The 15,949-nt window shown below is 38.6% G+C and overlaps 1 protein-coding gene across 1 annotated transcript in view; it reads right to left on the minus strand.

The window, feature by feature from the left end:
• RGS22 (regulator of G protein signaling 22) overlaps positions 1–15,949 on the minus strand; it is a 149,776-nt gene that overhangs the window by 115,529 nt on the left and 18,298 nt on the right. The window contains 3 exon segments of the mRNA XM_060115727.1: positions 740–869; positions 4,040–4,208; positions 4,841–4,926. Coding sequence (XP_059971710.1) covers positions 740–869; positions 4,040–4,208; positions 4,841–4,926 — 385 coding nt within the window.

Below are 15,949 nucleotides of genomic sequence, written 5' to 3' on the forward strand. Positions count from 1 at the left end.
TTTACCTAGATTTGGGTTCAATCCTAGAGAATCCAGACTTATCACCTCCAGAGGTTGCTTATACTTTTCAAAGGAATTATGTAAGAATTGTTAGTGAATTGCTGAGTTCCCCCCCTGAATCACATTGCAAGATATTTTTTCCCTCTAGAAATATCATATTTAATTACTCCCATTTCTGGAAGGTTCCCTTTATTTATGAAAAGTTTGTATCACCCACAAAAGTTCCCCACAGTAGAAATTATCTGCTTTTCAAGGTGAGAAACAGTCTGAACTTCAAAACAGAAGGAAAACTCAAGTTCCATAAATCACTATTTACTTTGGGGAGAAGAGAAAGGTTGCACCCACTTCATTTCAAAGGCTTAATAATAAGAATTTGTAAACTGTGACAGGAAATAACGACAAGACAAATATTTATTGACTGTACATTAGGTACGAAGCACTAAGCATTTTCTATACATTCAGTATGTATGCATCATTAGTTTAATCTTACAGATGACAAAAGCAAAGCTCCCAGAAGTGGAATAATTTGCAGAAGTCACAAACTAATAAGTATCAGAGTTGGGTTCTAAACCCATCCTCTTTTTACTATATCAGGTTGTCTCTTGAAAAACAGTAGAAAGTGGTGTTGCAGGGGAGATAATTTTTTCTCCCACCCAGTAAGTGTTGTACTGTAAGTTTAGAATAACAACAAAAGATGTAAAAAGGAGTTCTGAGGTCATTCTTGTCCTTTTCTGCTTACCAGAAACAGATGAAATAACTGGTGATCCAATTTTGTTGTGGAATACACAAGAAGGTAATGAAAAGGTTGATACTGTTTGCTGACTTTGTTTTGCTAATGCAAACCAATCTTTTGTTTGAGTATAGGAGGCCTAGGAAGAAAGGAGCACATTTGTTTAACATAAGATTAGCAGTATTCCAGTCATGAATCTGGACAAGTAATTATGATAATATTCATTTGCATAGTGCAATATGTAAAGGAAAAATTATGCCGTGAAAGAAAAGAATGTTGTACACAGAAAAACTCATTAGCTGAGAATAATGGTAAGGAAATTTCAATTCAGATTATTTTCATATTAGATGATCAAAGGAAAGAAATGAGCTCACTACCCATCAAATTCTTCACTCTTCCACCAGAAGCATGCAATCCTACTTCCTGGATTCACTACAAACTCATACCATCTAACTTTAACTTGGCAGTCACCACGGCTCATCAGTCTTTGGATGCATCTTTTGCCAGCTACTCCCATTCACAACTTTCCCAGTTATTTCATGCCCCCAATTCTGTCTGGCCTGGCTCAGTGTTTTTAACAACTCCTCCCTAATAGGACAAAAACATAACTCTCAGTAGCACTGGAAACCTCTCCATGCTCAACTTCCCCTTTACCTTAGATTCAGTTTTCACAACTTCGCTTGGATTGGATGCTTCCTGAAGGCTGATTCCTGACTCGCCTGCCCCTGGATGGAGCCTTCAATGTTTCCTTTCTTTTGTGTACTCCTGAGCCAGCTGACCCAATTCTCAACCTGACACACAACTTCTAGAACCCCAGTCCTAAGAAACTCCATCTCAGATTTCCTGGGAAGATTCTTCTTCCTGCTTTTAGTCATGCCCTAACCTACTCTTCTAGGATAATCCAGCTTGTTCAACAGAAGCAGAAAAGGGAGTGTCCAGCATTACTCTCATTTCTCCTTTCTCCAACCTGGTTGGCCCTTAGCCTAAGGAACACTCACAGAGGAGGCAAAGCTCAAATGGAATAGAATTGTTCCAACTATTATGCAGAATTAGCAGGGTAAGTCAGGCCACACAATAAGACTAAAAGCAAGAGAAAGAAATATCAGGTGCCATTGGTGTACTCACTGCCCCTCTTAGAAGTAAGGTTTCCTTGGTAGATAAAAGCTTTGAATCTAATTGCCTTTTGTTTCCTCTTTTCCTCCCTCTAAAACCAAGTCATTTATTACTAATTACATGTTCATTCAACATATTTATTGAACGACTACTCTATTACAAGTAGTATCCTAAGCACTGAGAGAAGACCAGAATAATTAAGGAACTTTCAAGGAATAGAGAGAGACCAATATACAAGAGTCCTTGCTATTTCAACTGCACAGAAAAGATGAGAGAGTAGAAGATAGGGGAGAAAGAAGTAGTTAGCCAGACATAAAAGCAGTTAACTACTCTACTTTGTACTCTTAAAAGATGGGTCAATTGTTTGTGTTTAGATGGTATAACTGAAGACTCAAAGAAGTATTACCAATTATCATATGGATTAATCCCTATCTATAGTCATGGTTTAGTGATTTAAGGGCCCAGAGAAAACTGAATCCTCAAAGTTTAAAGGCTATTAAAAAAATATACAGTTCAAGTATTGCTCAAGTCGACAGAAATGAGCTTTTTCCATCACAGAAAATAGTAAAAGTAAACTAGCTTGGATTTTTATTCCCTTATATTTGATTAAATTTACCTGTAAGGAATCAGAATTTATTCCCCTAGATTGATTCTTTCCTTTGTATGTTTATTGACCCCTACTATCAGTATATTTTTGACATCCCTAACATTATTATAACATATGGGTTAAGATAAAAAATAAATACCTAAAAATAAATATAAGAGAAAAGAAAAATGTGTCTTCAGTACATCCCTGAGCATTATTCAGAGGAAATAATGGGACTGGCATAATTTTCTAACATTTTTGCCAAATATTGCTGATAGAACTGTCAAACTACAAAATTAAGTAGGAGCTTACACATGAAAAAAATGTTCAAACAAGATAGGATATGGATATTCATTCCAACAGAGATGGCAAATAGTTTTCCTCTTGTATGACATCTTTGATCACTTGGAAGTGCCTGCCTAGAATGCTGTGTTGAAAAAGAATTTGGAGCCAAGTCCTAGCTCAGCAGGAAAATTGCCATAATTGATTAGCAATCTCTGTCATAAATGCAAACTAGGAGAATAGCAACACATGGGTAACATATTTGCAATTCCTGGTTTTGTAAAGAACTGTGTATTAGAAATGTCTTCCCAGAGAGACGATCTGATAATTAGAAGCTAAAGAGAAGCAGAATACGTGACCCCAAAATATGCCATGGCATTATGGATTATTGTGAGCTGAAGGAGATCACGACCCAGCAGACTCAAGAAAAACACTTACCTCTCCTTTAACTACCTAAAAGAATTTACATAGGGGGCCTGGCTCAGAGACAGCCAGCACCAGAGATAACTTTTATCTGAATGACCGACCTATCTATATGGCAGGTAAACATCTAATTACCAAACATCTGGTCTTCTTAGAGTCCTGTGAATTACCCTCCTCCACTTTGAAGCCCCAGGCCCCTACTCCATTCCTTAGCTCAGGATGGCATATATGCCTCAACTGCCCAACTTGCTCTTGGGTCTTATATTCTTATAGGGCTCCCGTACATACTAAATTACATTTGTTTTTTCCTGTTACCCTGTCTTATGTCATTTTTTTTTAATAGACCAGCCAAAGAAGGAAAATTTTTCCACCCTGGCAGAGGCAAAGATCAAACAACAGTTTTCACTAAACTGTAATTCCCCAAAAGGACATGATTCTAGGTTAGATCTCTTCAAACATACCCATACCACCCAACATTCTCCAAGTGTGAAGGGCAAATTTATCTGATAACAGCTAAACAATCATGCATTTTATTACTGAAGAATAATCTTGACAATAGGGAAGAGAAGGCCCAATTTATTGTTGTTTTGTACAAAAATTACAGATTCCAAATAATAAAAAATTTGGAATGAACAATGAAACCCTTGCTTCCCAGGTGACATTGGGGATGTTCTTCAATTTTGCATTTTTCCTTTGTACACATGAGGATAATAATTCTAATTACATTTCAGGTGGAAGAGTGTAGGGCAAATAAGTCAGCATAAATCCAAAAGAATATTTGCTAAATCTACTTTAGAAGTATTTGAAATCATTTTCCTATTCAAGTGGTACAAATGGAATTCATATCCCTAAACTGAGAAGTTTCACTGAAGTGCCAAGACACAAAGAAACACTCACACTTTTACCTCGCCAAGAGAAATGTAGAACTTTTTCATAATTATAACATCATCTTCTTCAACAGGAGGAGGTGGTGGACTGGTTGGTTTTTTCAGGACCCAGGGAGAAAAATCTGCACCTAATGTGATATTCATGCCTGATTCACTCCATCTTACTTGTGAAACCAATTTGGCTAACCTGCATTTCAGAAATCATACAAACTAGAAATAAGTTTCAAATATGGTAGAATTCAGAAAAAAACCTAAAATTTTGTTTTATGTATTCGAATCAATCTCCCGTCCTAACTCTGCAGGATGTTTCTCTCAGGATCTGCTAAAATTAATGGCTTATTCATAGAATTACTAATTAATAATTATTCTGTTGCAATTTTTATTTATTTAAAAAAACATTTGTTCTAAGCAAAAGTCAAATTTTAGTAAAACTTCAGAATGTTTAGGTACTTAAACTTTAGAAGTCAGGGAGCATAAAAGAAAAACATGGCCCTGCACTACAACATTCTGTCTTTTTTATGACACTCATATTCATTTTTTAACACCCTGAACATAAATACCTTTACAGAAGTAGAAAAAAATTTTAAATATAATGATCAAAGAAGCAGAATTGAAATACATTTATTAGGTACTGTTTCTACAAAATCTCTTTGCAAAAGTTAAGTGATTTTTACCAATGCTCTATCTTATACTATATAGCAAGTGGAATATAAACTCAAATGAGTTTAAAGGTATAAAATTTTATTAAGAAAGTACAGAAAAATTATTTTTGGTGAAAAAAATCATTTAAAAATATGTATATTGATGGGATTACAATACCTGTATTCAAAGTAGCAATCACTTTCCAGAAATGCTGGAAGTCTTTCTTTTTTGACCCAGTGAATACCTTGTTCACGATTGAGACACTATTAGAGGACAAGTGAAAAAGAAAAAGTGTGTCAAAGAAATTCACCATTCAGGACAATGATGGCCTAATCACTAGAGCAATATTACCTCTAGCTCTTACAGGGAGCCCTGCCTGTACCTTCTATTTGGACGGGAGAGAGTAAGAACCCTGAGTCACAAGTACTTCTTCAATTCTCTCAACAACCCTATATCAACTATTATCTATGTTTTACAGATTAACAAGCTGAATCCAGAAAACTTAAGTAACTTACTGAAAGAGAAAGAGTGACAAAAAATTCAGTCTCAGTATTTTCACAGTCATAAAATGGGTGAAAAATAATCACAAACAGAAAAAGAACTAACCAGAAAACTTGGTAAGACTGCTAGAGTGACTGCAAGCCTTTGTCCTTCCAATTTTAGGAAATTGTGTTAAATATTTAACATCACCAGGAATAATCATTGAGGATACCAAGGTTAACAAGAAAGAGAAGGCCCTTCCTTTAAGGAGTTTGAAGATAATTCAATAAGCAATAATAACAGAGTGCTGTAAGCACCAGAAGTTCAGGATTCTGTGGGAGGCCACATGGGCATGAAAACCAGCAAAGGTTTCCCACAGAACATGACTGGGGGTGCGGGAGGACAGAGTCAAGATGGAGGAATAGGAGGATGTGGAGTTCGCCTCTCCCCACAAGTACATCAAGGATACATCTACAAATAGAACAATTCTCACAGAGCACCTGCTGAACACTAGCAGAGGACCTTGGACACCTAAAAGGGCAAGAAAAATTCCTACGCAAACGGGTAGGACTTAAGAAAGAAAAAAAGAAGAGGAAACAGGACAGGACCTGCACCCCTGCACGGGAGCTCAAGGAGAAGAGAGGTTCCCACACTCAGGGAAGCCCCCTCACCGGTGGGGAGACCAGCTGGGACAGAGAGGGAGCTTCAGGGGCTCAGAGGAGAGGGCAGCAACCAGTATGTGGCAGACAGGACAGAGTAAGACCTACACGGATGGTCCAGATGGTCCGTGCCGCAGCCCTGAGCTCCCCAGACCGAGTCCTGTGTCTGCTGCTGCGGAGCGAGGTTGCATGCTGGACATGGGGTCTGGAGAGTGGACTCAGGGAGGGGACAGCTGCTGGCTGTGAAGGGACAGCCTGAAGGGACGGGAGTAAAGAGCTCCACAATTGGGAACGTTCATGGAAGAAGCCCAGGCCACCACAGAAGCGGAGTGCCATTGTTGAGTGGCACGCAAGGGGTGAGGCCACCATTGCAGCCCCCTTCCCCATGCACTGGCCCCTGCCTCCGGGGGCACTAGGATGGTCACCTGCCTGAGCAGGCTTGCATGCCCCACCTGTCACCGCCTCCACCCCCGCCCACCTGGGTGGGTGCATGTGCTCTGGGACAGCCTGAAGAGCAGATGCCAGTGGGAGGAACACATACAGAGGTGGGGCTGAAACCACAGCTGAGCCCCAGGGGCAGTGCAACTCAGGAAGAAGAGATGAAATCTCTCCTTCAGGCTGCAGGGACCACGGATTTACACCCCCGCTGTCGGCATTGTAAACTCAGCAACTGAGGAACGTCCAAATGGATGAGTGCTCCCGTAGCTGAGATGGGTCTAGCTTTAGCAGCTGTGGGCTTTGTGGGCACGTACACACGGGGATTGGACCAGGCCAGAATCTGAGCTGCCTCCACAGCTACCACAGTGGGTCCAGGTACACAACTACTGCAGTCCTGGGATATGACTTCGGTGGATCTGCACTGGTGGCCTGGTGAAAACAACGCCTGAGAGACGCCAGGGCCAATTGCCGGCATACCCACAGTTAAGGGGGTGCTGAGAGCAGTTCGAACAACAGTGCAATTTGTGAGCCAACACAATGAGTGAAAAGTGACACAACAGAGTTCACTCACAGGTGAACAGCTCCAGAGGAGGAAAACTCAGTGGCTTCTCTCCCAGTGGGAGTGCTCCAATCTCACCTACTGCATACCGCAGATTAGAAACACAGCTCAGAAAAAGATCTGAGGGCCTCTACTACAACAACTAGGGAGCAGACCCTGCCCCTGACAGGGAGTTAACGACCACAGAGCAAAGAGGAGGCTCCGCTCAATATCCAGTGCAGGCTTAGGTCACCACAACATCAGTCACACCTCCTATCAAGGGGATAACGGCCAGCATACACTGAGGAAACAGGTAGCAGACATCCATACTAAAAACAGCCCTTGCACCAAAAAATATTAAACACACAGAGACTACACAGGGACATTCCCACATAAAAATAGCCCTTCAAGACAGTCTCAGGGTCGGGCATTAGGAGGAAGAACCCCTGAGTGCAGGAGTTCCACTGGAAGGGCTGGAAGAAACAGACACTCTACCCTTGGAGGGTGCACACAAGACCTCGTGTGTGCTGGGACAGAGCACAGAGCAATACCTCCATAGGAATCACAGCTACACCTAACTAGGGTCTGAGAGGGTTTCCTGGGGAGGTGGGGGTTGGCTGTAGCTCAGTGTCGGGGCAGGGACACTGGTGGTGGAGGTGGGGCTTTGTGGGCACCAGAGAATACTGATCAGTGTGAGCTCTCCTGTAGGTCCCCACTTTGCACTAAGACCTGGCCACACCCAACAGCCTACAGGCTGCAGAGCTGGAATGCTTCAGACCAAACAACCAGCAGGACAGGAGCACAGCCCCACCCATCAGCACACAGGCTGCCTAAAGTCATACTGAGCTCATAGCTACCTCAAAACACACCCCTTGTCACAACCCTGCTCATCGGATGGACAAGGCCCAGCTCCACTCACCAGAGGGCAAGCACCAGTCCCTCCCACCAGGAAGCCTGCATAAGCCTCTGGACCAACCTCACCCACCAGGGGGCAGACACCAGAAGCAATAAGAACTATGGTCCTGCAGCCTGTGGAAAGGAGACCACAAACACAGAAAGTTCAACAAAATTAGATGACAGATAAATATGTTGCCCAAAAAGGAACAAGATAAAGCCACATAAGAACAACTAAATGAAGAGGAGATAGGCAATCTACCTGAAAAAGAATTCACAGTAATGATAGTAAAGATGATCCAAGATCTCAGAAAAAGAATGGAAGCACAGATCAAGAAGACACAAGAAAAGTTTAACAAGGAGCTAGAAGATATAAAGAACAAACAGATGAACAACACAATAACTAAAATGACAAAGCACACTACAAGGGATCAGTAGCAGAGTAACTGAGGCAAAGGAACGAATAAGTGAGCTGGAACACAGAGTGGTGGAAATCACTGCCACAAAACAGAATAAAGAAAAAAGAATGAAAAGAAATGAGGACAGTCTCAGAGACCTCTGGGGCAACATTAAACGCACCAACATTCATTTTATAGGGTCCCAGAAGGAGAAGAGAAAGAAAAAGGACCTGAGGAAATTTTTGAAGATATTATAGCCAAAAATTTCCCTAACATGAGAAAGGAAACACTCAAGTCCAGAAAGTGCAGAGAGTCCCATACAGGATAAACCCGAGGAAGAAAATGCCGAGACACATACTAATGAAACTGACAAAAATTAAAGACAAAGAAAAAATATTAAGAGCAACAAGGAAAAAGTAACAAATAACATACAAGGGAATCTCCATGAGGTTATCAGCTGATTTTTAAGCCAGAAACTCTGCAGGTCAGAAGGGAATGGCACAATATATTTCAAGCGATGAAAGGGAAAAACCTACAACAAAGAATACTCTACCCAGCAAGGTTCTCTTTCAGATTCAACAGAAAAAACAAAAGCTTTACAGACAAGCAAAAGCTAAGAGAATTCAGCACCACCAAACAAGCTTTACAACAAATGCTAAAGGAACTTCTCTAGGTGGGAAAGAGACCAGCAACTTAAAACAACCTTGTACCTAAATAGACTGCTGTATCAAAACCTCATGGGAACAGCAAACCCCAAAACTGCAATAGATACACAACCAAAAAAGAAAAGGCAACCCAAACACAATACCAAAGATAGTCATCAAATCACAAGAGAAGAGAACAAAAGAGGAAGGGAAGAAAAAAGACCTACAAAAACAAATCCAAAACAATTAAGAAAATGTCATTCGGAACATACATATCAATAATTACCTTAAATGTAAAAGGATTAAATGTTCCAAACAAAAGATACAGACTGGCTAAAAACAAGACCCATATATATGCTGTCTACAAGAAACCCATTTCAGATCTAGGGACACAAACAGACTGAAAGTGAGGGGATGGAAAAAGGTATTCCATGCAAATGGAAACTGAACATTATGGGATTAGAAATCAGTTACAGGAAATAAAACTGTAAAAAACACAAACATGTAGAGACTAAATAATATGTTATTAAACAACCAATGGACACCAAAGAAATAAAAAATACCTAGAGACAAATGACAATGAAAACACAATGATCCAAAACCTATGGGATGCAGCAAAAGCAGTTCTAAGAGGGCAGTGTATAGCTATACAAGCCTACCTCAAGAAACAAGGAAAACCTCAAAAAAAAAAAAAAAAAGGTCTAACCTTACACCTAAAGCAACTAGAGAAAGAGAACAAATAAAACCCAAAGTTAGCAGAAGGAAAGAAATCATAAAGATCAGAGCAGAAATAAATGAAATAGAGACCAAGAAAACAATAGATAAGATCAATGAAACTACAAGCTGGTTCTTTGAAAAGATAAACAAGTTGATAAACCTTTAGCCAAACTCATCAAAAAAAAAAAAAAAAAGGAAGATGGCTCAAATCAATAAAATTAGAAATGAACAAGGAGAAGTTATAACTGACATCACAGAAATACAAAGGATCATAAGAGTCTACTACAAGCAACTATATGCCAATAAAATGGACAGCCTAGAGGAAATGGACAAATTCTTAGAAAGGTACAACCCTCCAAGACTGAACCAGGAGGAAACAGAAAATATGAACAGACCAATCGCAAGTACTGAAATTGAAACTGTAATTTAAAAACATCCAACACACAGAGGTCCAGAACTAGATGTCTTCACAGGGGAATTCTATCAAACATTTAGAGAAGAGTTAACACCTATCCTTCTGAAACTCTTCCAAAAAACTGCAGATGAGGGAACACTCCCAAGGTCATCCATGAGGCCACCATCACCCTGATACCAAAACCAAACAAAGATACGACAATAAGAGAAGATTACAGGCCAATATCACTGATGAACATTGACACAAAAATCCTCAACAAAATACTAGCAAACAGAATCCAACAACACATTAAAAGGATCATACACCATGATCAAGTGGAATTTATCCCAGGGATGCAAGGATTCTTCAATATACACAAATCAATCAATGTGATATACCACATTAACAAACTGAAGAATAAAAACCATACGAGCATCTCAATAGATTCAGAAAAAGCTTTTGACAAAATTCAACACCCATTTATGACAAAAACTCTCCAGAAAGTGGGCATAGAGAGAACCTACCTCAACATAATAAGGGCCATATATAACAAACCCACAGCAAACATCATTCTCAATGGTGAAAAACTGAAACCATCTCCTCTAAGATCAGGAACAAGACAAGGATGTCCACTCTCACCACTTTTACTCAACATAGTTTTGGAAGTCCTGGCCATGGCAATCAGAGAAGAATAAGAAATTAAAGGAATCTAAATTCAAAAAGAAGTAAAACCATCACTGTTTGCAGATGACATGATGCTATACATAGAAAATCCTAAAGATGCTACCAGAAAACAACTAGAGCTCATCAATGAATTTGGTAAAGTTTCAGGTTACAAAATTAATGTGCAGAAATCTCTTGCGTTCCTGTAAACTTACAATGAAAGATCAGAAAGAGAAATTAAGCAAACAATCCCCCGTTCACCACTGCAACAAAAAAAATAAAATACCTAGGAATAAACCTACCTAAGGAGGTAAAAGACTCAGAAGACTATAAGACACTGATGAAAGAAATCAAAGATGACACAAACAGATGGAGAGATATACCATTTTCTTGGATTGGAAGAATCAATATTATCAAAATGACTATACTACCCAAAGCAATCTACAGATTCAATGCAATCCCTATGAATCTACCAATGGCATTTTTCACAGAACTAGAACAAAAAATTTTTAAATTTATATGGAAATACGAAAGACCCCAAAGAGCCACAGCAATCTTGAGAAAGAAAAAAGGAGCTGGAGAAATCAAGCTCCCTGACTTCAGACTATACTATAAAGCTACAGTAATCAAAACAGTATGGTACTGGCACAAAAACTGAAATATAGATCAATGGAACAGGATAGAAAGTCCATAGATAAACCCATACACCTATGGCCAACAAATCTATGACAAAGGAGGCAAGAATACACAAAGGAGAAAAGACAGTTCTTCAATAAGTGGTGCTGGGAAAACTGGACAGCCACATGTAAAAGGATGAAATTAGAACACTCCCTAACACCATACACAAAAATAAACTCAAAATGGATTAAAGACCTAAATGTAAGGCCGATACTATAAAACTCTTAGAGGAAAACATAGAACACTCTCTGACATAAATTGCAGAAATATCTTTTTGGATCCACCTTCTAGAGTAATGAAAATAAAAACAAAAATAAACAAATGGATGTAATAAAACTTAAAAGCATTTGCACAGCAAAGAAAACCATAAATGAGACAAAAAGACAACCAACAGAGTGGGAGAAAATATTTGCAAACCTAAGTGACCAACACGGCATTAACCTCCAAAATATACAAACAGCTCATGCAGCTCAATAACAAAAAACAAACATCCCAGTCAAAAAATGGGGAGGACATCTAAACAGAAATTTCTCCAAAGAAGATATACAGATGGCCAAAAAGGCACATGAAAAGATGCTGAACATCACTAATTATCAGAGAAATGCAAATCAAAACTACAGTGAGGTATCACCTCACACTGGTCAGAATAGCCATCAACAAAACATCTACAAACAGTAAATGCTGGGGAGGGTGTGGAGAAAAGGGAACCCTTCTACACTGTTGGTGGGAATGCAAACTGGTACAGTCACTATGGAGAACAGTATGGAGTTTCCTTAACAAACTAAAAATAGAGCTACCATGCCATCCAGCAATCCCACTCCTGGGCATAAACCCTGAGAAGACCATAATTCAAAAAGATACATGCATCCCAATGTTCACTGCGGCATTATTTACAATATCCAGGACTGGAAGCAACCTAAATGTCCATTGGCTGAAGAAGAGATAAAGAAGATGTGGTACATATATGCAATGGAATATTACTCAGCCATTAAAAAAGAATGAAACAATGCCATTTGCAGCCACATGTATGGACCTAAAGATTGTCATATGACAGTCAGACAGAGAAGGACAAATATCATATGATATCACTTATATGTGGAATCTAAAAAAATGGTACAAATGAACTTATTTAAAAAACAGAAATAGAGTCATAGATGTAGAAACAGTTTTATGGTTATGGGGGGAGGGGGAAAGGATAAACTGAGAGATTGGGATTGACATATACACACTACTATTATATATAAAATAGATGACTAATAAGGACCTACTGTATAGCACAGGGAACTCTACTCAATACTCTGTAATGACCTATATGAGCAAAGAATTTGAAAAAGAATACTTGTGTATGTATAACTGAATCACTTTGCTGTACACCTGAAACTAACACAACATTGTTAATCAACTATACTCCAATAAAATTTTTTAAAAATTATAATTGACTGGAAGCATGATTAGCTAGGTTGAAGAGGGAAGCAGGAAAGAAATAAAGATAAGTTTAGTTTAACAGATCACAGGGTAAGATTTGAGAGATGGAGGGAGGAAGGCTGGAGAAGTAGGCAGGGCCCTGATTATGAGTAGTCTTTTAAATAACATTATGGAGTTTAGATTTTATCTTGAGGTTGTGAGGGCCACATGAATTTACAGAAGAGTTACTAAGTTGCTATTCATCCTAAGACATTTATACACTATTGTTTCTATTTTGTCTTATATTCACTTTTTCCAGAATTCTAATCAATGCCAGTACCTTGGACACTAAACAAATGCTAATAATAAGTAAAACAACCAATAAAGTACACATTTCAGTGAGGCAAATGTGTCTGCACTATGTGGCTTCCATTGACTGTCTACTAAAGCAAAAATTTTGCTGTGATATTAATGTCAGAGTCAACGCAGACCACTGCTATCTCCTTCGAGGAAATCGCAGGCTCACACAGCAGTGCTGCCACCATCTGAGAAGCTAATGTTCTTGGGGGTGCACCTGTGCTCAGCAATGTTGACACGTGGCACCAAGTCATTAGGCTCCCCAGGACTGGAAAACTGAGCAAACAATGGTTTCCTCCTGTTTAGCCAAAAACACCCACTTGCCTTCACTGAAGACTATCTTCTGGGTACTGAAAGAATAGAAGAAACTTTGGAAACAGCCAGCACCTGAACACTAGCATCTTGTTGACTGTCTCACTGCTTATCAGTGAGATCTGAAGGACATTTGGATCTTGAATAAGAAGGATTCCACATATGCTACACATTGACAACCAACCACACAGGAGTCCTGAATTCTCATGAGCAATGTATTCAATGTATCACAGAGAGACACCAGACCGCACATAATTATCGACATAAACACTTGAAGAATTCTACAAGGCCGTGGAACTAGTCAGTTCATACAAAATCAGTTTGCATAATATTTACCAAATGAACAGTTCACCTATAACTCTTTCCTTTTTGTATGTTTTGCATCTATTTGATCTAAAAATTAAGTGAAAAGTATAAAAAAATAAAATCAAAATTGAAGGAAAGTCTTTAATCAAACTGCTAAAAAATCCTTTCAAGGTGTTTTTAAGTAACTAAAATATAAAGACCAAAAAGATAAAAAACAACCCTGCCAACCATAGAAGGATAAATTAATAAATACTATAAGAAACACAAAAATAATTTACCTAAAATAAAATTATTTAATCCTTAAAACTAAAAAAAAATGTTAATAAAGAAAAACAGATAATCAAAAGGTTAGGGGAAACTGGCTGTCGGTAAATCATTCTAGAACTACTTCCAATTAGCCATACACAAGCTCTTTAAACTGTCACCAGGATTAGATTAATAAAAATTATATTTAGATGTACGAGCAACTAAATAAAGCATGGCTATCTGCCAATGGACTAGATTTTCTGTCTAGTCATTTACTGAAGTATAAATTACATAGAGTAAAATCCATCCTTTTTAGTACACAGTGCTACAAGTTTTGACAATTACATACAGTCATGTAACCATGACTACAATCAAGATGTAGAATAGTTCCAACAGCTCCAAACTTCCTCATGACACTTTGCAGTCAATGACCCCCTCTAACCCCAGGCCCTGGCAACCACTGACAGGTTCTCTATATAGTTTTGCCTTTCCCAGAATGTCATATAAATGGAATCAATACAGTATGTAGCCTTTGACTCTGGCTTCTTTCATTTAGCATAATGCATGTGAGACTTATCTATGTTCTTCCATGGATCACTAGTCCATTCCTCTTCATTGCTGAGTAGTACTCCACTGTACTGATGAACCACATTTTATTTATCCATTCCCAGTAAGGAAATTTGGGTTGTTTCTAGCTTTTGGTGATTATAATAAAACAACTAGAGACATTCACATACAGGTTTTTATGTGAACATAACTGTCTATTTCTCTTGGGCTAGTATATAGGAATAAGACAGATAGGTAGTATGGTATGTGTTTAACTTAGGAAGAACTGCCAAACTGTTTTCCCAAATGTAATTTGCATTAACATTTAAGAGTTCTAGATGCTCTACATCCTGGCTAGCATTTTGTATTGTCAATATTTGTTTGTTGTTTGTTTTGTACATCATAATAGGTGAGTAGAAAAAGTTCAGTGTGATGTGTGTATGTGCGAACACTTTTTTTTAATAACAGCTTTGAAATATAGCTTACGTTTTACACAACCCATCCATTTAAAGTATAAGCCAATGATTTTAGTATATTCAGAAACCATCACCACAAATTTAGAACATTTTCATCACCCTCTCCAAAAAACCCATACCCATTAGCAATCACTCTCCACTCATTCCAACTCCTCCACCTCACCTCCCAATTTTGAATGCACTTCTCTTATGACTAAAGATGTTGAGCACCTTTTCATATGTGTATTGGTCATTTTTACATCTTCTTTGGAGAAATATCTATTCAGATCCTTTGACCATTTTTAAATTGGGTAGTCCTTTTATTGTTGAGTTATAAGAGCTCTTTACACAGCCTAGATACACAGTCCTTATCAGATATATGATTGGCAAATATTTTCTCCCATTCTGTGGGTTGTCTTTTCACTTTCTTTAGACCATAAAAGTTTTTTTTTTTTACTTTGAGTATAATTGCTTCACAATAGTGTGTTAGTTTCTGCTTTATAGCAAAGTGAATCAGTTATACATATACATCTGTTGCCATATCCCTTCCCTCTTACGTCTCCCTCCCCCTGACCCTCCCTATCCCACCCCTCCAGGCGGTCACAAAGTACCGATATGATCTCCCTGTGCTATGTGGCTGCTTCCCACTAGCTACCTACCTTACGTTTGGTAGTGTATATATGTCCATGTCTCTCTCTTGCTTTGTCACAGCTTACCCTTCCCCCTCCCCATATCCTCAAGTCCATTCTCTAGTAGGTCTGTGTCTTTATTCCTGTTTTACCCCTAGGTTCTTCATGACATTTTTTTCTTAAATTCCATATATATGTGTTAGCATACGGTATTTGTCTTTCTCCTTCTGACTTACTTCACTCTGTATGACAGACTCTAGGTCTATCCACCTCATTACAAATAGCTCAATTTCATTTCTTTTTATGGCTGAGTAATATTCCATTGTATATATATGCCACATCTTCTTTATCCATTCATCCGATGATGGACACTTAGGTTGTTTCCATTTTGGGCTATTGTAAATAGAGCTGCAATGAACATTTTGGTACATGACTCTTTTTGAATTCTGGTTTTCTCAGGGTATATGCCCAGTAGTGGGATTGTTGGGTCATATGGTAGTTCTATTTGTAGTTTTTTAAGGAACCTCC

The sequence above is a fragment of the Mesoplodon densirostris genome, chromosome 13 (genome assembly GCF_025265405.1).
Source record: "Mesoplodon densirostris isolate mMesDen1 chromosome 13, mMesDen1 primary haplotype, whole genome shotgun sequence".
Taxonomy (NCBI): domain Eukaryota; kingdom Metazoa; phylum Chordata; class Mammalia; order Artiodactyla; family Ziphiidae; genus Mesoplodon; species Mesoplodon densirostris.